Source organism: Podarcis filfolensis (assembly GCF_964270895.1).
Source record: "Podarcis filfolensis genome assembly, chromosome: 16".
Taxonomy (NCBI): Eukaryota; Metazoa; Chordata; class Lepidosauria; order Squamata; family Lacertidae; genus Podarcis; species Podarcis filfolensis.
In genome coordinates, this window is record NC_139620.1 from 33,126,366 (window position 1) to 33,151,685 (window position 25,320).

Below are 25,320 nucleotides of genomic sequence, written 5' to 3' on the forward strand. Positions count from 1 at the left end.
CATTACAATTCCACACATTCAAAAATTCAAACAGTCAATGAGGGGCCTAATTAAAAAATATTAAAAAGTGACAGGCTGCCTGAATAGAAATTGTTTTCAATTTCTGTATTAAAAGCAACAGTGAATCTTCATAGGGAGAGTGCTGGATCCTGATCTCTGAGTGACTGCCACTGAATTCTATAGATGAGGCCAGTTCCCAACATTGTGCTACTAACTATCTGATGAAGATGCCATGCTGTTCTGTGTAGACAGAAGCAGGCTTGTAAAGATCACCCTCTACAATGCCCTTGAGTAAAGCAGGAATGGTCATAAAACAGATAATTGAATGGTCGGTCTGTGAGCACTTAAAAAGGGATGCTGAGATTACTAAGATCCAGCATGGGTTTCACAAAAACAAGTCATGCCAGATGAATCTCTCTTCTTCTTCTTTTAAAATAGAGTTACAAGCTGTCAAAGTTTGGTCTTGCTGTTCTCCCCTCCCGTCACTGCACACGCAAGGCAGTATGCGGCCTGCAGGTTCCATGTCAAAGTACTCTTGCAGTCCACTTGGTATGAAAAGTTGGACCACCCTGCTCCAGAAGCTGCTGAACTACAACTCCCATCATCCTTGTCCCATACTGGCGGGGGCTGATGGGAGTCCAAGAATATCCGCAGAGCCACGGCTTCCCAATCCCTGTCCACTGTTTGACTCACCTTCCAAACGTCACGTTCAAGTGCTTTTAAGACCAGCGAAGCAGTTCTATACTGCAGTGTCTCTGAGACATAGGAGGAACTGGAGAGCCGAGGGTTTATCAGATCAGGATGGTTGCAGATCTTCTGCAGCTGCATCAGAACGTGAAGAACGCTGACAAAATGCCCACTTTTTAGAGCATCTTGGGTTCTGCCAAAGGAAAGAAGCATGTCAACTTGAATCAAATGTTAAGAAAGCCCCATGAAGCATCCTTCATCGCTTGAACCAGTGTTTTATGGCTGTGGTGCAGATTCTCAAACGCTGATTTATTACACAGTACTTGTATCCCACTTTCTTTGGAAAGCTCAAAGAAGCTTACATGAGACACAAGGCAGTCTCCTATCAAAACACTAATCAGATCCACAGCAGCTTAGCTTAAGCAGTTCTGCAACAGTGGGCACTCTTCCTAGATCTGTAGTGACGGCATTTTTAACACAGGTACACATTCCATACTGCAACTCTCTACACCTGATAACTGAAGAGATGCAGCCCATTCTACCTCATTCTGAGCACGTGTTGACCAGGACTCACACGATTCAATTATAGTTCTAAAAGCTACGTTAAAATTGTAGCTAGGACTCCTTTCCCCCCCAACCCTTGCTACAATACAGACTAAATTCTGACTTAATATGCCATAATATACATGAGTTATGTGTGCTCTTTGCAGCCAGTCTGTTCCTCCTTTCACACAAGAAGCTAAGCAAACCAGGAAATCACTAGTCAACCATACTTTCCTGTTACATGCAAACCACCTAGGTTTGCTTAAAGGCTTCCCAAATGAGCAAGATTCAGAATCCAATTTTTAAACCATGTTTCTGAATCTGGCTCATTTAGAAGTCCTCAACCACACTTCCTAGTTTGAATGCAACATGAAATTATGATTCCTGGTTCATTTTGCAGCTTGCACAGGAAGAGGAATAAAGCAGCAACAAGGCTTTCTGTGCAGGTGCTTACAACTAAACTACATCCTATTATTTGAAGGTGGCTAAAGAGTTGGTTAGCACATTAAACGCAATCTGAAATTTCTGCATTGTGAACTACATAACCGACATGTTCAACAAGTTGCATATCTCATACCCCGGCTGCAGAATGACATCTTCATACATCAGTTTTTGTCTGTTTGAAAGCCGACACTTAAGCACGTGCTCATATTTTTTGGTTAACTGCTTTTCAACATCTCTTTTCGATCTTCGCAAAATAAACGGCTGGATCATCTAGGGGCGGGTGAAAATAGAAAAACCAAGTTAACATAAATATTGTCTTCATTAAATTAAACCATATTACTAAAGCGAAGCTGGGAGAGCCATGCATGCACTCCGACCAAAGTCAGGTCACTCACTCGGTGTAACCTGATGACAAGTTTGTGGCAGTAATCCTGATTCTCCTCATTGGCTGCTTTTACTGGGAAATCCAGGTAAGGTTTGGAGATTCCTGGAATCAGGAAGTGCACCATGGTCCACAATTCCATCAATGTGTTGTGCAGAGGTGTATCAATTAGGAGCAAGCGGTGCTGGCTGTGAAGAACAGTTCAAAATGCTATGAAAGGACAGTTATCCCACTGGTGTCCATCTAGCAATTTACTAGAACTAGTGAATAAAATCAGGGCGGGGGACCCCACACAGGTAAAAAGGAAACACATTCAGGCCCCAGTTAAGACCAGGAATTAACAATAAAGTTGTCATGTGATTATCTATGCCCGGCTCAGGTTTCCCTTAGAAATAGCAACTGCAATTGGGTTCCCCAATTAGAATTGAAGTGAGGTGGGGCATGATTCTAACACAACTACTCCCATTTTCTTGACAAAAATTACACTGTCCAGCTGCTACTTGACTGCAAAGGTGCCAACACGCCCCCTCTCCACATGCTGTGGCTCAGATCTATCTCCCTGCACCTGTCTTCAGAACAGACAATCACATGGCAAAGATATAATCTGGCCCTGGCCTTAGATGTTATTTTGAAAACTCAGTATGATGGGAGCAAGTCTTCAGCTTATGCTCATCTGCACTCCAACCTCTCATGTAAGACAATAGTGTCCTGTACCACTGAATACTGTGCTCACCTGTACTTGGGATGTCCCATTTAGCAATTTCACCCCCCTTTCAACCCACAGATTTCTTCCTGGTCCAAACAAGGATTACACAGCCACCATGGCCAACTGTCAGGAATAATGGGAACTGAAGTTGTTCGACAATATCTGCAGGACCGCAGGCTACCCACCACTGTCCTAGACCAACATAAAGCACTATGAAGTGCAAGGTGCAAAACTTCTACATGTGTCAGACCTGCGGAGACTGAAAAGTGCTTCCCAGTGTTTCTCCGTCATGTTTTTGATCTGTTGCATCTCATCAACAATGAGGTACTTCCATCGCATCTTTGTGAAGGCTTGGTGGCCTTTGAAGAGCTGCTTGTAGGATGTGATGCACACATTGAAGCGGTTGGGTTCCATCCACTCCTGCAAAAAACGAGGGAAGGAGATGACTATACTTGTCAAAACTTTCAGGCAGAAGGCAGAACTTCCCAAGCCTATGGCTTTATTCAAAATAAGGGCATTCATACAGTTATACGTGTGGCACCAGGCAGGCAAGATGGATGAAGAGCAAGGGGGTGGTGAATATCAGTCTTTTGGCTGCTCCCCCTTTGAGACAACTTGAAGATTTCCCCATGCCTTTTCTTTCCAGAAATCTCACTGTACTTTAAAGCATACTTGCTAAACCACTAAGGATTTAGTACAGTGTCAGAGAGAGTAACGATTTTTTATTTTTACTGGTCCCTTTGGATGCGATTGACAATGTTCACTGGTTTTTATTATTGCATCTTATTGCTCTGTTCTAAGCTGCCCTGAGGATGTTCATTTAAATAAATATCCATCAGCACGCAATACACTTTCTTCCCTCAGGCAGGCCCCTGCCCCTTACCCTGTTTAGACTCTGCAAAGAGATGGGGAGTTCTTGCAGCAGCTCATTCCCAATGAACTGCAGCTTCTCCAGGCAACAACAAATAAGAAGGATCTACCCGGCAAAGGGGGTCACTGAGCCCAGGGATAAGAGAACAAGTTTTGCAAACTGATTCCCTAGCTGAAAAGATACCAGACAGCAAGGATTGGAAAGACCTTTGCTAGCGCTCTTGAAGAGAGCTACTGCCAATCACAGTAATGAACTGTTAAGTCTTACAGAATAAAGGCACCTTCATACGTTTGTATTGTATTTTCTTGCTAAGGCCCCTCATGAATGTAAGGTACGCAAAAAACATCCAGATTCGGGACAAGAAATCATGCCCATCTTGCCTGCCTTCTCAAGATTCTGACTTGAGAGCAAGGAAAAGTCCTGGCTACCTCAAGGGCTAAATAATTTGTTGTTAAATAAGCTTGCAAAGGCAAATCAAAATCCCTGTTGAGGTGTGCAGTTCCATAGATAAAACAGGAACATGGGAAGCTACCTTACACCAAACTGCCTTAGCAATGACAAATCTAGACAGCATCTTAAAAAGCAGAGACATCACCTTGCCAACAAAGGTCCGTATAGTTAAAGCTATGGTTTTCCCAGTAGTGATGTATGGAAGTGAGAGCTGGACCATAAAGAAGGCTGATCGCCGAAGAATTGATGCTTTTGAATTATGGTGCTGGAGGAGACTCTTGAGAGTCCCACGAACTGCAAGAAGATCAAACCTCTCCATTCTTAAGTAAATCCGCCCTGAGTGCTCACTGGAAGGACAGATCCTGAAGCTGAGGCTCCAATACTTTGGCCACCTCATGAGAAGAGAAGACTCCCTGGAAAAGACCCTGATGCTGGGAAAGATGGAGGGCACAAGGAGAAGGGAACGGCAGAGGACGAGATGGCTGGATAGTGTTCTCAAAGCTACCAGCATGAGTTTGACCAAACTGCAAGAGGCAGTGGAAGACAGGAGTGCCTGGCGTGCTCTGGTCCATGGGGTCACAAAGAGTCGGACACGACTAAACGACTAAACAACAACAAAATCTACCTCAATCTTGTCTATACTGACACACAGGGGCTCCCAGGGTTTTTAGACCTTTGGAACCCTCCACGGAGATGCTGTGAATTGAACTCCAAGCCTTCTGTGTGCAACGGAAAAATTCTACAACTGAACTACTGACCCTTCCTCTTGGTCTAAACTACTATAGGGGATCTCCTGCAAGGAGCCAAATCCACCAGTACTGAATTAAGTGCTGCTCTGAGCAACTCTAAGGAAGGTGGTGGGGGGGATATAAATGCAACCAATTTATTTACTTATTGCACTTATATCCCACCTTTTTCTCCAAGGATCTCATGGTTCTCCTGCTCCTCATTTAATCCCTGCAACAACCATGCAAGGTAGGTTAGGCTGAGAGGCAGTGAGGTCACCCAGTGAGCTTCACAGCCACACCGTCCATAGCCACAGATTGTGGAATGTGGACTGTGTCTCACGACAGGGGTCAGAAGAGGCCTTCAGATCAATGGAAGGCAGTTATCTCTGTGAGTTGGCACCATTTGCTATTCAACAGCCCAGGTCAATCTGCCTCATCCCTCTGGTGCACGGGTAGGGAACCTGTCTCAGCCTAAGGGCCACTTTTCCTTCTTTGCAATCCTCTGGAGGCAAATTGCATGTGGCAGGCATGGCCAGAGGCAAAAGTGGGCAACGAATGTGAATTTTTGCCTTTGTACAGGATGCTAGTTTCTACACATACTTACACACCCTTCTGTATCCTCTATCCAGGCAAGAAAGGGGCATTATCAGAGTTCAAGGAGACATTCCAGCTAAGGAAAACTACGTAGTGATCCAGTTAAGGATTGAGCCCTGGGAAGGAGATCTGACCTGCGGAGATTTCCAAAGGCTAGAGGCCTGAAGGGACACATTTGTCTGCCAGGTCTGATGCTCCCCCACTCCTCCTTTACAGGCAAAAGCCTGGAACCTGGGGTATGACATCCAACTGCCAGGGGCCCAAAGACCCTGACATGTACATATACTTTTCCTAATATTTTGCACATAGGTTTTGGATTTTAATCTTTGTAAGCTACTTGTTTGCTAAGCCAATCTCAGCTGGAAGATGGGGCATAGCTATAATGAATGAGAAATACAGGTGGAATTTTGCTCAGCCGTCAGATGTTGAATTACTTTTAAAAAAAATATCTACAGAGTGCTGTACCTGTCTTTTTGTTCGAAGTTCTTGCTGGCTGCCAATGTAGAGCAGGATTTTCAACCCAGGGCACCATCGCTTCAGTTCAAGCTCCCACTTCAGTATATTACAACTCCGAACAACAATGAGATGAGGGCCCCAGTCACCTGGCAAAGGGAAGAGAAGCAGCAGGATGTAGGAGAGCTGTTCACTTCTGAGGAGCCCAACGCTGGCATGAAAGCCAGCCCTGGAACATTTCCCATTTCAGTAAATAGTAGCCACAAAGCAGAGGGCAGGCTTACCCTCATTACACGCCAGATGTGCAAAAAAGGCAATAACTTGCACCGTTTTGCCAAGCCCGGCTTCATCTGCCAAAATGCCATTGAGATTCTTCTTGTACAGCTTGGCAAGCCAGTCCAATCCGATCTTCTGGTACTCTCGAAGGGAGCCATACAAGAGGGGAGGAGTGTTGTATTTAACCTGCAACAAAATGACATGCAGCCCCACACTTTAAAAACTTCCAAGATTCCTTCACAGGACAACCAGCAGCTTTTTACTAAAGTAGTAAAGTTTATTTCTATAGATCTAGACAAATTTTCCCCTTCTCAAACAGAATTAGTGGTAGTATACCGCCCTTCATCCTCAGATCTCAGAGCAGTTCACAAAGAACTTGTCCTGGATGCCGGTGGATATTTGTTTTTAAAAATATGGGGTAATTCTGTTTAGCCCACCGCCACTTTCTATCCAGCAGCATTAACCCCACCATTGCAGAATTCTTTCATAATACAAATGTTAAAGGAATTCCAGGGGCACTCAAATGGTCAATTGAACATAAATGACACCTTCATATCAATTCTTAGGCTTCCACAGAGGAAACAGTTTTGTAAGATTGCTGAGCACTCAAACTAAAGATCAGTTTTGCACTTGTAAAACTATGGTTTCGGGGGTGGGGGTTGCAAGAAGAAGGCAGCAGATAGGAGCAGTTAAGACAGCAATCCTGTGCATACTTAGCTGGAGGGAAAGTGTAGTTAAACATAGCAGGTCTCACTTCTGAGCCAATGAGTTTAGAACTGCACTGCAAGAATGCAGTGGGGACATCTCTACATGCGGTCAACTGTTTGCCACAAATGGAACAGAAAATACCTACCGAAGTTGTGATCCGGGCGCTGCCTTTTGGCAAAAGCGCTTCTGCTGCAGCCGCTACTTCTGCAATGTCCCTCCCGTGTTTCTTAGTAGGAACTGCTCTCTCAGCCCCCTTATACTGATCAATGCTAAGGAGAGAGTCGATCAGAATGACTTCCTTCTGGACACTCTCCCTTTCAGCTGTGTGGTCTTCCATCTCTGACAAAACAATACACCAAACAATCCATTTTGCACAGGCAGAATCGTAAGAGTAACACCTGACATGTTAAAATATTTCTGGATATACTAGAATCCAAGACAGTGAATCCAGATGAGAATGGGATTATAAACAATAACCCAGTGACCTAGATCAGGAAAGGGTAACCTGTGGCCCTCCAGATGTTTTGGAGAGACCAACTTCCATATACAGCTCAACCAGTACAGCTAATAGGCAGGGCTGGTGGAAGTTGGGAGTCCAGAAAGTGGGCCACAGGTTATCTACTCCACCTGGTTTAGATGGCATTCCATCTCAGCATGCAGGCTTTCGGGAGACAGCATGAAGCCGTTCCACTGTCAGGAAATATAGTGTAGCGCTGGTCTTGGATTCAAATCATGCTCTTCCACAAGGCTCACTGGGTGGCCTTGAGAAAGTCAGTCTTTCTCAGACTAACCCACCTCTTACAAGTTGCTTACAAGAGAACAAAATAAAAATTAAACAGCAGAATTGTGAAAGGGTCTTTGGAAAAGGCCGGCACATTCACACACCCCGCACTGCCCTACCACTGAGAAAAAAAGGAAGAAATCATGCTTTGTTATGTAACGCAGCCTGATCACCTCCTGTGGCAGCCACCAACTAAACAAAAATGCATGGGACAAATGCACACTGACTGTAGGGATCCTGTGCACATGAGTACGTCCAATCCCTATTAACATGCATAACTGAGGAAATATTGCTAATTGTTTACACATGCTTTGAATTCTCTTCTCTCCTTTGTCTTCCTCCCCGCAACCTTCCTAATGTTAAAGCTTGAGCAAATACACTGTTGGTGTATTGTAGGAGTTTAAGAATGAATATGCCCTTATAGTTCAAATTTACAAGGTTGCAACTAGGTGGCCTTAAACAAGACTCTCATACTCAGCTTTAATTCCACCCATCATCTGTGATAAGAGGTTTATAACGCTGACAGAGCTGTTGCATGGATTCCTAGACAGCATTCTTTGAAAATTCTAAAGATATACATCAATATGAAGTATTATTATATTAACCATCCCAAGGACACAGGATGAAGGTAGGCTACTTAAATTTTAAAAAACAAAACACATCTGTGGAACTGTGGATGCAAAACATTCTCCCTAAAAAGGTCAGAGCAGCTCAATGGCATTTTGGAATGAAAGGCCACCAAAATATACCTTCTTCACTAGTCTCTTCTTCAAGCTTTGGCTGGGGCCAGTGAAAATTCTCGGCAAAGGCACCTTCATACATCTTCACCAAATCATCCAAAGACAGTTCAGCTGAATGAGATTAAAAAAGCAAAGTGTGATGCTGTTCCAGTTACTTAGAACCAAAGTAGAGCACGACAAAAATCATTTTAGACAGGACAATGTTATTTTTAAAAGGGTACTTCCTAATTAACATCCACACAAGGCTTTCATGTTAACATCAACAGAGTGCTTTTAAAAAAATGTTTCACAGATGGATGGAGCGGTGTCATTTTGGAAGGTATTCGTTTCTAGAGCAGAAAAGACATTTTTTTTGTCTGCATTCTCAAGCTTCAATTTAATTAAGATCACAAATGAGGTTAAATGCCCAGGCTCACCAGAGAGCAGAGTTCCCACAGGCATTGGGAGGGCTGGGAGAGGAAAAAGAGGACTCATTCACAGATGCAGAGTCTGACCCGGGGGAAGGTGGTTCAGCCTCCTTCTGGATTTCTTTTTCTCAACTACAGGGGCATTCTGAGTATGTCACACCACTCCTTCCCTATCACCTCTCTTGGGCTTTTGGGTTTTTCCAACTGGATCTCCGTGCTCCTTCCACAGCTGGTCTCATCAGTGCTCAAACCAATATGGAGTAGTATGACCAAGTCTAACCAAAGGAGCATCTATGGATGATGGGAAGCGGAGGGGGAGGGTAGAGAGAAAGACTCCTGATCCTGACTAACCTCCTTCGCTACACACACAATAACTTAGCATTCTGTCCAAACCGGAGGTTATAGTTTGTTTCACACAAAACAAACCATAGTGATAAGTCAAGGTTTGTTCTTGGTTTGCCAGCCATGGTTTGTTTGGAGCAAAACAAACCAGAATTCACTAGTACAGATGGAAGACTAAGCCAAGGATTGTGGTTTGTTTCTCCGTGCACTAGCAGGGAGGAATGAAACAACATAAAGATCAGCGTGTTCACAGTAAACCATTCCCTATGTGTGAACCAAACCATCATGCATTTCTTATCTGTGTCATGTTCCAACACATGAACTGGAAAGCATTTTGAACTCCAAAAGTGTCTAGCCTACCACCTCTCCAAATATATAAGAAGTCAACGAGAATATCAATGATGCTAAGGCTGAAAGCAGTATACAAACAGAAAGGGATATATTCTCAGGCATATATTCCAGGCATATATTCTCAGTTATTCAGTGGAAATGCTATTCATAAGTCTTTGGACTCACCTTCCTTTGCCAAAGTGGATAGCTCACTTTGATGATTGACATTGCCTTCTTTAGCTTCCTGCTCTTCGATGGTTTCCTCTTCATCTTCAACTAGAAGACAACACAAATTCAATGAATCAAGTTGAGTGTAGGAAGCTGCATGTTGCTGGCATAAGATTCAGCTTGTCACCTTTAGCATTACAATATATAGGCTTCCCACCCTGCCCCTGTAAAAAGAACTAAAAATCAAACATAGTGATAAAGATACACCCATTCATAATACATTCACCTAAGTTGCACTGCCATTAATAGGGACCAGCATCTATTGTAGGCACCAACTCCAAGAGCTGGGGTCCCCACGGCACCCCCAGATACGTACACACACTTACCCTTAGCACCAGCTAAAATGCTGATATGCTCTTTAAGTCTGAAACCTTTTAAAGGTTGGAACTTTTTTATTTTTAAACTTGGGCAACAACTGGACTAGCTGGAAAACAATATGTAGCCAGTGTGGTGTAGTGGTTAAGAGCAGTAGACTCGTAATCTGGGGAACTGGGTTCGCTTCCCTGCTCCTCCACATGCAGCTGCTGGGTGACCTTGGGCCAGTCACACTTCTTTGAAGTCTCTCAGCCTCACTCACCTCACAGAGTGTTTGTTGTGGGGGAGGAAGGGAAAGGAGAATGTTAGCTGCTTTGAGACTCCTTTGGGTAGTGATAAAGCGGGGTATCAAATCCAAACTCTTCTTCTTCTAAGCTGCCCTGCCTTCTTCCCTTCACGTTTTTAAAAGGAAAGGGAGAGTGGGGCAGCTGGAGAGGAATCTGAGCTTTCCACCCTCCTGCTAAAACTCCTGGTAATGCTGCCATTACCCAGTAAGTTTGAGAAATGGAGGGGAAACTAGGATGTGGTGTTTTCCCTGACCTTTTGTTTACTACTTTTTGAGAAGGGATGCTTCCTGTTTTTTGTGTATGCCAATTTTTAATAATTTTTATTATGAATGTGGTAAGGTAAAGGTAAAGGGACCCCTGACCATTAGGTCCAGTCGTGACCGACTCTGGGGTTGCGGCGCGCATCTCGCTTTATTGGCCGAGGGAGCTGGCGTATAGCTTCTGGGTCATGTGGCCAGCATGACTAAGCCTCTTCTGGTGAACCAGAGCAGCGCATGGAAATGCCATTTACCTTCCCGCCGGAGCAGTACCTATTTATCTACTTGCACTTTGACGTGCTTTCGAACTGCTAGGTTGGCAGGAGCAGGGACCAAGCAATGGGAGCTCACCCCATCGCGGGGATCCAAACCGCCAACCTTCTGATCGGCAAGTCCTAGGCTCTGTGGTTTAACCCACAGCGCCACCCGCATCCCTTATGAATGTGGTAGTAGTGTGTATATTGTTGGTTTGTTTCAGAGGAGGTAGCTGCTGCAAAGGGAGTTGCACATGTGGTATCTTGCCTGCTGAGGAGTGTCTCTCTGAACATGACCAGTATTCCTTTAAGTGAAATGGGCACTATGTCGTGCCTATAACAGTTTCTCATCATTTCTTAATGTGCCACCAGGCCCCAAAAAGGGTGAGGACACCTGGATCAAGATTTTCACTCGAGGACCTGTTCCAGGACTTCGTGCCTTCAAAGATGAGGCAGGCAGCTACCAGAGATGATATGACCTTCTTCATGGTCATATTCTACATACTACTACATCATCTTCTAATTAAATTTATACACCACCCTTCAGCCAAAGATCCCAGAGCAGTTTAAAATAGAAAAACACAAAAACCACATACCATAACAACTAACAAAACAATCACACACACACACCGTTTAAAAGGCCATAGATTGTTCCACCTGTTTGAAGTGGAACGTTTCCGCCTGGCGACTAAGGAGATGTAATGAAGGTGACAGGCAAGCCTCCTTGGGGAAAGCATTTCACAATGGGGAGCCACCACCAATTCTCTCGTGGAGAAGGCACGTGGAGAAGGAACAGATTATAATCGCAGGGTCCAGGTCAGTTCATATGGGCAGAGGTGGTCCTTCAGGTATTGCAGTCCTGAGCCGTTTAAGGCTTTAGAGGTCAAAACCAGCACTTTGAGTTGGGCCCAGAAACAAATTGTCAGCCAGCGCAGCAGAGCCAGGATTGGAGTTATATGCTCAAACCGAGCAAACTAGCCGCTGAATTCTGCACCGCCTGAAGTTTCCAAACCAATAATTTGGTGGCATTTAACAGATTTCTGTATTTTTAAGCTGTACTTTTCTCTCCCTTTCTTCCCACTCTAAAAATTCACTAATACCTTTGGCTTTCTGGTGTGGTTTTTCCATTGTGATAGCAATTTAAATTATTCTAAGCCACCCCTGGGAACTGTATGGCTGAAAGGCAGCTATGTGAGTTCCAATCCTTTACAAAGTCAAAATGGCACCATCCACGGACAAGTGGGAGGCATTGACAGGGTCAGGGAACTCACGAGGTTTGCAGACGTACCAACAAATCTTTAGAAAGAATACCTTGAGGTGACAATCCCCATCCCCTATAAGAGCCCAGTGAGGACTGAGCATGCTCAGTAGCCACATAACGCTGACTGACCTGTGTGTGGTGGTGGGGAACCTAGAGATAAGGGGAATGTAACGGAGCATCGTGAACAGGAACTTTCCACACCTCACCATTTTGTGCAGGCCCCGTCTGTTTTATCAGATTTACATGGGTATTATAAGCTAAGATTAAAACAGTGGAGCTGAAAATTACTACAGTGGTACCTCCGTTTACGAACAGTCCTGTTTACAAACTATTCAGTTTACGAACTCCACAAAACCGGAAGTAGTGCTCCGGTTTGCAAACTTTACCTAGGTCTACGAACGGAAGCCGAAAGGTGGAAGGGCACCGGCGGCGGGAGGCCTCATTAGGGAAAGCGTGCCTTGGTTTAAGAACGGATTTGGTTTAAGGACAGACTTCAGGAACGGATTAAGTTCGTATAACGAGGTACCATTGTATATTAAGTGACCAACCTTCATCATCTGTCAATGAAGTGCTTGCCTTTCTTTTTCTTCCAGATGTCCATGGCCCCTGAAAATACATATAAATGTTTCCAATAAATTTTAAAAGCAGCAAGGGAATTACTGGTATACATGCCAAACACACAGTAATATCTAGAGGAGACCTCTACCTAACACTTCCTGTTTGAAAAAAGGGTCCCTAAGTTTAAAGTCAAAATGCAATTACTTCTTCCTGCCAATTTCATCAAAGGGAAGACAAAAAGATTCCTACAACTCAGGCATATTTCCTTGTATGTGTAAGATCCAAGCCCCATGGGCCAACTTTATGTCATGACTGGCAGCTGGAAAACTAAGAGAGACATCGACATAGCTCTTGCTTCTTGCTACATTTCACTATTTCAAATCAAACTTTGTGAGGATCTTAACCAAGCTATTGAAACACATTGCTTCTATGGGTCAAGAGGACAGGAAAAAGATACATTTCTATATGGGCCTCTCTCTATAAATCAGAGTTGGAAAACCGCTCACCTGCAGGCCTAATGAGGCCCACCAGGACTCCTGCAAGGCTTGTTTCACCAGCCCTACACTTGACACTGTATATGATCAGATGCAGGGCAGGTAAAGGTAGGGTTTGGGTGGGAAGGGTTGTGCGCAGGGCTTCCTCAGCACTGACGATCAGCTGATTGTCAGCTCTTAGGAAATAGTGTGCAAAAACTGTGTCACCTGACATCCCATGGGATTTAGTTAGGGGACTCCATGAAATAGTTTGTTATTTACAAAAGCCATTAACCTATAGATAATCTTACCACGTCTGTTTCTTTGTCCATAAGAATATCTTCTAAATGTCTTGCATCTTTACCTGTAAAATTGTTAGGTGTTATGCCTCTTATAAGTCACTAAACACTTCCTGCATTTATTAGCCTAACATTTATATTTCCCAGAAACAAGGGGAAAATAAATACAAAAAATCAGAAAGGACCCAATGCTACGTACTCTTGCACAGTAAAGAACAGGTGAATATTTGTTGAGAGACCATACGGTTCATTGTGAACCTTTTGCAGTTCACAATGCAAATACAAGAAATATAAAATGTTAAAACAAATATAGAAGAATAAAAACTGTCTATAACTTGCAATGTAAGGGAAACACTTAGCATTGCCTGCCCTGTAAAGTTTGTATTAAAAAAATTTTTAACCCTTTAATAAACAAAGATTAAGGCAACACTATAGGTATAGCATGGAGAGCAAGCAGATCATAGTGGTTGTTTAGTTAAGGTATCTCCAAATGCACTGCAGAATGCAAAGGTATTTACACCATACTCAGTATACTACCGTAGTTATCAACAGGCATTCTATCTTTGAGCAACAACACACATCCTGCAATTTATGCAGCGGCCTTGTTTGCAGAAAGCAATCCGAAAGTAGAAATTCTTACCTCTCCTGGAATGTCGTCGCTTTAAATTTAACGCTTTTCTCCTTTTCTCTTGAAATTCAATCTGAAGCTTTATTTCCACAACCTAAAGGTGGGTATGAAATGTGACAGACAGAACAATCAGCTAACATTGAAGATCTTAAAAACTATCTTAGTGGAGATAAGGCGGTTGTATCCTACAATTCAGGGCATCCGATTTTTACTTGTACTCTTCTATATATACTGCAACCCTCCACACCAGCAATGGAGCAGCTGCCAGCAGCTCACTCTGCTCCTCCCCTTCAGGAGGCAGTGAAAAAAACAACAAGAGATGGAGAAGATTTAAGAGAGCCAAGGTGGTAAAAGAGACTGCCTTACTGCTAATTGCTGGAAGCCACTCAAAGAGCCTTCAAATAGGAGGTTAAAATGCTTTAAATGAAGTATTTAATATTTTAAACAAATAATTAAACATGACATGCAACGCAATGTATACTGCATGTCTATTCTGGGTTCACAACAGGACTTATTTTCACGCAAGGCTTTATTTTGAAGGATTGTGGCATAAGGCTTTAAAAACCAATACCGCTTGACTGCTGAGTGGCAAAGGAAAAGGAAAGCACTACCTGCTCAATATTAGACCAGAAATACTCTATTTCTCTCGCGATCGTCGCAGCAATGCGCCTCAGCTTGTTCTGTTCTTCTTTCCTTGCCCTCTCTTCATTAAGCTTCTTTTCTTCATGGTATCGAGCCACAGTACGGACCATCTAATCAAAATAAAATCACCGGACAATGAGAAAGGATTCTTCCATGCCAATACACTTTTGTTTTTTACAACTATGTTTATGCCCATTTAGCATATCTAATTATTGAGTAGCCAGCTTCCAGGAAAACTGCTGTATTGCAGGTTAGCCTATTTGTTCATCCATTTCAGTACTGTCTGCTCCAGACTTTCCTACCCTGGTGCCCTCCAGATGTTGTTGAGCCACAGCTCTCATCACTCCTGACCATTAGCCACAGTGACTGGGACTGATGGGAGCTCAGAATGCAACAACATCTGGAGAGCACCAAATTGAGGAAGGCTGGTTTTCTGTGGCTGGCAGTGGCTCTCCAGGGTCCCAAGCAAAAGGTTTTCACACCACCTGCTACCCAATAAATTAAACTGGCAATGTCAGGGACTGAACCTGGGAGCTTTCATGTATACTGGGGGTGGGTTATGGGCTCCACTTTTGTGGGACTGAAAAGCAAACTGTCAAGTGAAGGCAGAAACAGGAAATTTCTGGAAAAGGAATTAGACTTTGTCAAACGTAAGAGGATGCGGAAAAACCGAAACTAGGTTTTCACTGTTACTTCTGAAATTGAAACAGAAACTCCCTAGCATGGAGGACATCAAGCCCTCCTTGTCACTTAAGCTTTCCCAGCATTAAGAGCTTACTGAAGGCTTTGCTCTTTGTTAACAAAAGTCATCTGAGGGCTTACACGCCATATTAACAACAATCATATTAACCATTTGTTAGGGGAGATCAGGAATTTCAATATCACAACCAGGAGGGAAAACCTCCATTATACTCAAGCACAGGAGAAAATTTAAGAAAATAAAAAACAGAAAACCTAAATTTGCGAGGCAAAAGAGCTGCCATGCCCATAGTATGGAAAACAGTGCAGTCCCTCAGAACAGAACTTGGCTATTCCTATTCTAGCTGTAGAGGTTGGATCCAATGCTGTCACAGGTGGCCTTGGTGGCCCAGAGTGCCTTCTATCAGCTTTAGCTGGTGGCCCAGCTGCACCCCTGCTGGGCAAGGATAGCCTAACTTCTGTTGTCTATGCTCTGGTAACCTCTAGGTTAGATTACTGCAACATGTTATGTGTGTGGCTGCCTCTGAAGATGGTTTGGAAACCTAAGCTGGTGCAATTTATTATTATTAATTATTATTATTATTATTATTATTATTATTATTATTATTATTATTACTACTATTACCATTATTATTTTTCCTGATGGGACTTGAGGCAGCTTACAGATAAAAATAAGAACCTCTAAAAACGTGGTAAAAAAACCAATAGTTAAAAAGCAATTAAACACTGATAAAATGAAAACTACCGTATTTTTTGCTCTATGAGACCCACTTTTTCCCTCCTAAAAAGTAAGGGGAAATGTGTGTGCGTCTTATGGAGCGAATGCAGGCTGCACAGCTATCCCAGAAGCCAGAACAGCAAGAGGGATTGCTGCTTTCACTGCTCAGCGATCCCTCTTGCTGTTCTAGCTTCTGAGATTCAGAATATTTTTTTTCTTGTTTTCCGCCACAAAAAACTAGGTGCGTCTTGTGGTCTGGTGCGTCTTATAGAGCGAAAAATACGTTATATACATACTTTAAAAATCTATTAAAACCATATCAATAATTACAAAAAAGCAGCATGGCACCGGCACTTTCATTAAAAGCAGTCAGTTCCCAAAAGCCTGTTGAAACAAGTAAGTCTTCACCTGCCAGCAGAAGAAAAAGTAAGGAAGGAGCCAGTCTATAGCTGCTCTAGGGAGAAAGTTCCTAAGACTGGAAACAGCCACTGAGAAGGCCAGAGGCCAGGTTGCTCACTGGCACAAGACAGTTTGAGCACATAACACCAATCCTGACCTGACTGCACTGGCTGCCAATCAGTTTCCGGGCCTAATTCAAAGTGCTGGTTTTGACCTATAAAGCCTTATAGGAGCAACGGAAATAGCATTTGCACATGCGTCCGTGCACACTCTGGCCCACCACAGCATCTGCGGGAACGTGAACCGGCCCAAGCCACAAAAACTTTGCCGACCCCGATCTATGGCCTTTTAAATGTGTCTGGGGGGGTGTTATTGTTTTGGTTATAATGTTAAATAGTTTGTGGTTTTATTTTGAGTTTTTATGTTGTAATGTGCCCTGTGATCTTTAGATGAAGGGGGGTACATAAATTTAATTAACAACAACATTTTGCCAATACAGTACAAATGAAACACAACAATACCTTCTTAGCAGTGGCCATCTTCCACCTCCTTTCTTGAGCAAAGTCTGTCGCCATCCACTGCATTTCTTCCAGGAGATAATCCCACTGAGATTTGGGTCGGGGAGCCTCTTGAAGTTTGGGCAGCCGTCTCAGAGACCACAAACCTTCCTTCCTCAGCTCTGCTATTCGTTGATGGACTTGGTTTTCCTTATTGAAGCAAGCAAGCAATAAAAATGGGTGTTGTTGGAAATAAATTGTGCTTCCAATAGGCCAAAGAAAACATCAACAGCAACAGGTGAAAAGGTAATTCAGCTACCTGAAGCATTGTCATGTAATATTATTTCAGGGGGTGGAGGGGTTACAGCTCACTGAATGAAAACAAGTTGGATTAAAAGGCCCACTTAAATAAAAAGGCACAATGGGCACCTGTCATGAATGACCTTTCTGTTTTGGATTGAACACTTTCAGTAAGTAATGGGTTAAGTATCCTTCTCCCCAGGAAAAGTAGGGAATATACCGTATTGTTAAGCTTTATGACGTATCAGGTGCAATATATGGAAGAATCAGCTCCTACACAAAATGGATGGCCGAGGTCACCTCAGGAATGCATCCACAGGATGGCTCCGTCAGTGTAGACTACTCACGGATAGGACCCCCAGTTCAGATATTCTGTGAGCTGCAATTATTGGCCACCAGAAAAGCTACCTTCAAAGTAAGTAGTTAAGTGGCACCTCCTTATCAGGTTCAAAGAAAACGAATGTGAGAGCTTCAGAGGACCCTCTGAAGACTCCATGAGAACCTATGGACTACACGAGGGTTGTAAATGTGGCTGGATTCCTTTATTTCACAGTACGGAAGAGGGAGATGAAGCCTGCTCGTATAGGCTGTTGGGCTCAAGTCCCCGGTCCAGGCCACCCTGAAGAGATCTTAGTAGTCTAGGCTTTTTCAGCAGAAGCACCTTATGAAGGCCTTCCAAGTTGTCTCATATATTCCATTAGTGGAATGCTACCTGGAGAATAGCATTATCTGTACCATTCAGGCTACACCTCCAAAATTGAGGAGAGCCTACTATTCAGTCACCAGGATGCAGCCAGCTAGGATCTGGGAGCTGTACTGGACCCTAGGAAAGTAGGACTGGGGGAGATGTCACACACAGAGATTTCTGAAAACTAAGGCTTCTTCAGTCATTGAGGGGCAACCAGAAACACAGAGTAGCCCTTTCCAGCTTTTTTTCTTTCAGCACTCTGGACAGGCGGAGAGGATGGGAATAAAGACATACAGGAGGCCCCTCAGCCCAGTAGAGTGAAACACATCTATGCTCTCTGCTCAAATGAAAAAGTACCATGGGAAAGTAAGGTGGTTTTGCATTTTCTGGAGATGCAAAAAAAATTCAAGAGAGGAGGGCAGAAGCACACTTGAAGTACCTCTTGAGGCAAGGCCCACTTTCCCAGATCCATAGTTTAGAAATAAAATTTGTCCTATGAGCTGTGCCAATATGGGCAACTGGTTGGCCTCTGTTCAGATGAGAAGGGATTCGGTCTGGATGCTTAGAGTGTTGGGCCTGGGTATTGCTGTCTGTTCACACAAGCCTTGGTTATTGTATTGTCTATCCTCACCAAGACATGGCATTAGTAGAGAAAGGGCTTAAAGGCACATAGGCCAAAGTTCACTGCCCTAACTTCCAGTCAGCTGATGCTATGTCTGGATACCTAGAAAGAACACACCTCCCACACTGCAAGATCTAGGCAGTTTATGCCCCATCCCATCAGACTGGCATCTGTGGTGACTTATCAGTTTATCAGGATTGAGATGGGTGCCCTGTGGTTAGCCGCTATCTGAAAGATCAGGAAACCTGTGGAAAGAGAGGCACCTAAATTAATCTTTCCTGAACTATGTCTAACTGGTATGGTAAAAGAAACCGTTGCAACTGTCTGGAATCAAATCACAGCTAGAGGACAAACCCAAGTTCTGCTTTTGATCTGCAATCAGGGATGGTTGTTCTGAGAAACTCAACAACGCTAACAAAGGGTCTCCTTATTCATTACTGCTAATCGTAAGGCAGATAATATTGCAAATATTCTCATGCAGCAGCAAAAGAATCCAGCCATCACCTCAAAGCTTCTCTTTTTTTAAAAAAATGAATAATCTGTGTGTATACTGGGAATTCTGGCATCGGATTGTGCAGTGGGTTTTCTTACCAGCTTAACTTGTTCTGCCAGCTTCTCTTGGGAGCTGTCCTGTGCTAGAACTGTTGTATTTTGAGCCGGACTCTGAATCTTTGGTGCTGCTGCTGTCACAGCCAAGCCTGGGGGCTTGGAAGCAATAGGAGAAGTTGCTTTATTTGTCGCTGGCGAAGTTCGACTGGTTTGTGTCGGGTAAGTGGGCTGTGGTGCCACGTTGGAAACAGTTGCTGGTGGGTTGGATGAGGTAGGAGGAAGCACGCTTGCTGGAAGACGCTGGGAATTTTGGACGGTGTCTGCCGAAGGTCGCGCTGGGGTCACTGTCTGTGAAAGGCACACATCCATGTTAAAAAGACCAAATGAAAGGGGTTCAGCAGTGAGACACTGCTGCCATTTGTATTACAGTATGATACAAAGACACACCGACCAAATATTGGCCTAATTATGCAAACCAGGCTGTTTCAAAGAAAATACTACTGTAGCCAGTTACAACAGCACATAGGAAACACCAGCTGTTTTAGCCTGTGAGGTGCCTGGCGCGATGCCTTTGTATTGCAAAAATGAGCACATAAGCAAGCGCCATCCCAAACTTGAAGAGCTACAGTTTACCTACAAGTAAAGGCCATGCCACCCAATGTCAGAAACTGAGGGTAGCCTTTGCATTCATTGTCCCCAAAAGCAGCACCCATCTCATCCTTTTTCCTTGTTCTGTGGAAGTCAATGGAAGCCACTGAGAACTGAGATAGCCTTAATCTTGATTAGCCTCACTCTGGGTGCACAAATATACACATGTAAGTAACACTAATTATCATCATTTTATTTATACCCAGCAGAATATAAAAGATAATAAAACGTCAAATGCCAATTCACCTTAAAGATGTTTGTTCTCATGAATTTATTGATTTATAGCTTTTTAAGTTGCAGTAAGCATGCCAACTGAAACTCTCTGCCAATTCAGGGGTTCACACTACATGGTTTGGGTTCTAACATCTGCAACTGTAACCATAAAACATGAAAAGCAGGGGAGTTTGGGGGACAATGTCAGCTACACACCCACCCCAATAAATCTCCTGGCTCTAACTTTAGCTTTCACCGGGGGAGGGGGAGCGCAAACCACAAGGAATGTTCAAATCTAGACCACCTATGAGCACCTAGATAGGCATTGGTTACGATGTGTAAGAACAAAGTATGCAAGTCGTGTATTGTATCCGAAATGAACTCCTGTGCATTTTAGCTGCTTCTCTCCTGATGTAAGCAGTGACTGGAAAATGATCAGCTGCCCATCTTGCGTATATTTTTAAGAAGGCAAGCAGCTGACATCACACATGTGCGCATTTCTACATGTATGCACCCTGTGCATTTTGTATCCTGGTATCACACTTGAATAGAAAATAATTCTGTTAGTGGTACCCCTGTGTTGAAGCCTGTTTGCATGACCGCTTACCCTCCATAAAAAGGAACAAGCTGGTCAGCTGCAAAACACACATTTGACTGGCCAGTTATGTATTTCTAGATGGGATCTGCCAGCCCCTTACTTTTCCATGTATTCGTTCAAGTTATATACAGCCCTTCCTCCCTAAAGGGGTTCAGGGCAGCAAAAAAATAAAATGATAACACATTTGAAACATTTTAAAGCTGTAAAAAAAGGTCTAAAAATAACACAATAAAACATCTGATTTTTTAAAAAATCATGTGTCTAACAGGCCTGCAGAAAAAGAATGTTTTTTAAACAGGCGAGTCTAAAGGAATACAGTGTGCCTGCCTGATATCAACAGGCAGGGAGTTGCAAAGTACAGATGCTACCACACCAAAGGAATGACTTCTTGCAAATGCAGAATGGAAACAGTGTGGTGCCTGTAGAAGTGTAGAAGTGCAGGCTGGAGTTCCTAAGATTGCACAGATAGACAGATAAATAAACATTTGGGATAGACTTTTCACCAGGGCTACATTTTCACATGCTCCTGCCCAAGTACCTGTTGCTGTGCTGGAGCTTGTGCTTGGGATACCTGGGCTGTTATCTGCCCTTGTACAAGTGCTGCTGACTGAACCTGCTGCTGAAGTGGCACTTGAACTTGGCCATGCGGCACGACAGCGGCAACGGATACGCTTTGCGGCTGGGCCTTCACGTGAATCTGAGGTTGCGCCAGAGAGTCTGTGATCGGCGGCTGTGGCGGCTGCGTAAGCTGCAGGGTCGCTGGGAGAGGCGGGAGGGGGACATTGCTTGACTGCAGCCTCCCAGGCAGCTGAGGCGGAGGAGTGTGGAGACTTGCCGCATTCTGCACAGGAGGCCCTTTGGAGGGGTCATACTGTTGCTGGCTCTGCTTCTGCCCAGTGAGCTGTACCACTTGAGGGGTGGGAGGCATTCCACCTGCAAGCAAGAAGAAAAATGGAAAGAGCTGAATTACACAAGCCAAGGCTTTTGGACTCCTAGGACACCAGAGCATGTCAAGGAGATAAAAGTTACCGTATTTTTCGTCCCATAGGACGCTCCGTCCCATAGGACGCACCTAGATTTTTGGGGGGGAAATAAAGGTATTTCCCCCCCTTTATTTCCCCCCCAAAAGCAGGTCGGGGAAACCGAACCAGGTCGAGGAACAGCGGGATGGCGGCACTGCGCCTCCCTGCTGTCCCCCGAGTTTGTGGGGCTGGCCGATGTCTGCCCGGCGCGAGGGGCGCTCTGCTTCAGGGCGCCCCGCCCGCCAGGCGGCAGGCTGCTATCCGCAGTGAGGGAAGCCCTACGGGGAACTCCTGCAGGGCTCCCCACGCTGCGGGTGTCTGTCCGGCGCACGGGGCGCTCTGCTTCAGGGCGCCGCGCGCGCCGGGCGGCAGGCTACTATCCGCAGCGTGGGGAGCCCTGCGGGGAACTCCTGCAGGGCTCCCCACGCTGCGGATGTGTTCCCGGAGCGCCGGGCGCCCTGAAAGCAGAGCACCCGACACTCCGGGAAGCAGGCTGCGGATGCCTTCCTGAAGCCTGGAGAGCAAGAGGGGTCGGTGCGCACCGACCCCTCTTGCTCTCCAAGCTTCAGCGAAAGCCTGCATTCGCCCCATAGGACGCACCCAGATTTCCCCTTCATTTTTGGAGGGGAAAAAGTGCATCCTATAGGAAGAAAAATACGGTAATTCTTTACAGTGGTACCTCCGGTTGCGGACGGGATCCGTTCCGGAGCTCCGGTCGGATCCTGAGGTTTCTGCAACTGGAGGAACCGCTTCTGTGCATGCGGCAAAAATTCAGAAATATACTTCCAGGTTTGCCACTTACGTATCCTGAAGTTTACGTAAGCGTAGGGATACGTAAGCAGAGGTACGACTGTACTTACTTTGACACACTTACAGCATCACTTAAAATAAGATTAGCATTGGTGAACCGCAGTAAGAAATTCGGTCAACATCAATCTACCATGCACTGTTGGTTTTTTCTTATGATTTTTTTCCAATCATGAGTCACGTACACACAACACAAGACAAACAACCTTATTAAATGGTCACCTACATGTCCTATGGTCTTAAAATGTTGTTGACATGGTTAATGGTAAGCAAAAACAAAACAAAATACGCACAAATGCAAAAACTAATGTGGAATTAAAATGAAAAACGTCTAAAAGAGATCCACCCTTCTTGCAAACTGGAAAACTCCCAAGTGAATGATTCTGCATCAACTCGTGTGGCCATTTTCCAGGCCCACATGCACTACTGGAGCCTACCACTCAGCTCCTTCGAAGGGAACGAGGCATTTCACACCAAATATTAATTTACAAGGGGAAAGCATAGGGCAGAACCAGAGATCTCAGAAAGGCTGTGTTTTGTGAGGTTTCTGCTTCTGGTGCCAACGCCCCCCCTTGCTAAATTAATCTGCGGTTGGCATGTGGCAACACAGTACCTTGTGCTGTTGGCATGAGTTGTTGAAGAGGGACTCCTGAAGTCACACCTGGATGCTGAAAAACCATCCCATGACGGCCCACTTCAATTCGGGGTCTCTTAGACGAATCTGGTGATATTCAAATTCCATTTACGGCAGGGTATAGTGGAAGGGGTTCAGGTTACAGTGTTTTAAAAAGATGCCCCGTGAGTTTTAAATTCGGCTTTTTGTTTATCTACAACTCTACTGTGGAAAAGTACAGCATCAGGGCAGTAGTTGGCTCAAATGCACACCATGCCCATGTGAAATCCAGCTTACTGGCTGTGGGAGGAGCACATGGCACAAGCCAAAACTCCCATCGCAAAGAACAGGCCACATGGTCACACTGAAGCACGCTTTTTAAAAAGTAAGCACTATATTTAAGATGGTCCTGGTGTTAATAGCCGAAAGGGATGATCAAAGTTCCACTGAAAGGAACCATACCTGCTGATGTAAGTGCCTGTTGTCTCTTAAAAGCTTCAATTTCTATGGTATTCACAGTTCCTGTTACTGGAGTCCCTGCATGCGCCTGCTATTATAAAACAAAAACAGAGCAGTCAGAACTCAAACAAATCTTCAACTTCTTTGACAGAACCTTATATGCACGAACCCTTCTTTAAATAAGAAAAATGGTACATGAGAAAATCTAGAGAAAAATCTGTCCAAGAGCTGCTGGCCATTTTTTAAAACATGTCTATAATGAAGGAATGTAAAGCAACCCCAATACACTTACCTCTTAGCTTTCAATGATTGTTATTTAAGATGATTTTGAATCCATTTTACAAAGAATTTTTTTATATATGACACAGTTAATGCTACAGAAAGGGAAATCTACGCAGCTTTCTCTCTCTTTTTCCTAACAAAGCAAAGTTAAGGTAAAAGCTTCTTCCCCCACAGCTGAAAACCTTCATGTGCTTGATCCTGGAATGAAATCATAAGCTTTTTTTGCTTCACATATAGACACACCATGAATTTGTGTCTTTCAATACTACAACCAATCCCACCAAGATTCTGTGCCCTTCCCGTCACGCCCAGTTCGCAGTTTTCCCCAAAACAGTAGATGCCAATGTATGCAAGAAACAACAATGCTAGGACAGACCAATTCTCAAGATACTGGAGGCAGAAATCTGAAAACAAAGTGGGTACCAGCAAAAGTGATTCAATAATCCAATCACCATACAATGGCAAAAAGTCCATCATTATTATAGGCCTGCTGAGTGGAGGGAGGGCTTGTAGTTCCCACTGGCAGGAGAAGAAGCCTCCCCCATTGGTTCCCCCCAACCTGGTGCCCTTCAGACGTTTCAGACTACAACTCCCATCACCCCGAACATGCCTATGTTGGCTGGGGCTGATGGGAGTTGTAGTACAAAACGCTTGGAGGGCAGGAGGTTGGGCAGATATCTGCTCACGTAGTCAGTGTCTCTAGTTCTCTGGAACTGCATAGCCACCACTGTCTTGATGGGAGCAAACAGATCATTAGACTGCTGCCGTCGGAGAGCTCATCTAGATTCCAATGGAAATGTCAATATAGTGTAAAATGTTTAATGGAACATTAAACTAACAGTGCAACACTACACATGTCTACTCAGAGGTAAGTCCCATTGAATTCAAGGGGCTTACTCACAAATGAAGGGATGTGGGACTGTAGCCTCATTCCCAGGTAAGAGTGTCTAAGAATATGATCTAACATTGCTACAAATTGTGTACATATTACCATTAGCACCAGTACCTAAGCACATTTATTTGGAAGCAAGTCCTACTTTGAATTCTCCTTTGAATGTGTGTGTTGGCATTAGTGTGTTGGCATAACAGTCTAAGGCTGGAAAGTTTCATCAAGGTCTACCAAATGGCTTCAGAATTGTAACTATAATAGAGGCAGCAATTTTTAAAAATGTACACTTTAGGTAAATATGAAATTTAGCTTTACATAAATTTAGATTTACAGATTGAGATATACTTGTAGACATTAGGTTTCTGTTTCGTTTTGTTTACAGAGGAGGTAATACCTGGTGCACATATGATATATCAGGTAAGGATGGGGGTAAACCTCACCCTGTGTAAAGAATTGATGCTTGCCATAAAGATATGGTTTAGAACAAAATAATAAAAGAAATTGTAATACCAAATAAAGTGTGGTACACAAAACAAGTTCTTAATATTTGAATATATGCAACTAAAATATCATTAAAATAATGTCCCACACACTAATTGTAGATGACATTTTCTGTACACAATCTTTTGAACTGCCTTTCTGCCTAGGAGGCACCCTAGTCTGTCATAATGGC

General features: G+C 44.0%; 1 protein-coding gene across 50 annotated transcripts in view; it reads right to left on the reverse strand.

The window, feature by feature from the left end:
* Positions 1 to 25,320, reverse strand: part of EP400 (E1A binding protein p400) — a 73,258-nt gene that overhangs the window by 38,758 nt on the left and 9,180 nt on the right. For 46 of the 50 annotated variants that reach the window (XM_083589480.1, XM_083589491.1, XM_083589489.1 and 43 more), the window contains 18 exons: positions 23,480 to 23,567; positions 23,018 to 23,125; positions 21,114 to 21,508; positions 19,159 to 19,464; positions 16,982 to 17,167; positions 14,614 to 14,754; positions 14,015 to 14,096; positions 13,387 to 13,439; positions 12,593 to 12,650; positions 9,629 to 9,718; positions 8,373 to 8,474; positions 6,988 to 7,181; positions 6,143 to 6,320; positions 5,871 to 6,007; positions 3,013 to 3,182; positions 2,070 to 2,244; positions 1,808 to 1,944; positions 694 to 880 (listed from right to left, as the gene is read on the reverse strand). In XM_083589480.1, coding sequence (XP_083445606.1) covers positions 694 to 880; positions 1,808 to 1,944; positions 2,070 to 2,244; positions 3,013 to 3,182; positions 5,871 to 6,007; positions 6,143 to 6,320; positions 6,988 to 7,181; positions 8,373 to 8,474; positions 9,629 to 9,718; positions 12,593 to 12,650; positions 13,387 to 13,439; positions 14,015 to 14,096; positions 14,614 to 14,754; positions 16,982 to 17,167; positions 19,159 to 19,464; positions 21,114 to 21,508; positions 23,018 to 23,125; positions 23,480 to 23,567 — 2,787 coding nt within the window. The remainder of the gene's footprint in view (positions 1 to 693; positions 881 to 1,807; positions 1,945 to 2,069; positions 2,245 to 3,012; positions 3,183 to 5,870; positions 6,008 to 6,142; positions 6,321 to 6,987; positions 7,182 to 8,372; positions 8,475 to 9,628; positions 9,719 to 12,592; positions 12,651 to 13,386; positions 13,440 to 14,014; positions 14,097 to 14,613; positions 14,755 to 16,981; positions 17,168 to 19,158; positions 19,465 to 21,113; positions 21,509 to 23,017; positions 23,126 to 23,479; positions 23,568 to 25,320) is intronic. The other 4 variants (XM_083589490.1, XM_083589483.1, XM_083589473.1 and 1 more) reach the window with 1 other exon arrangement.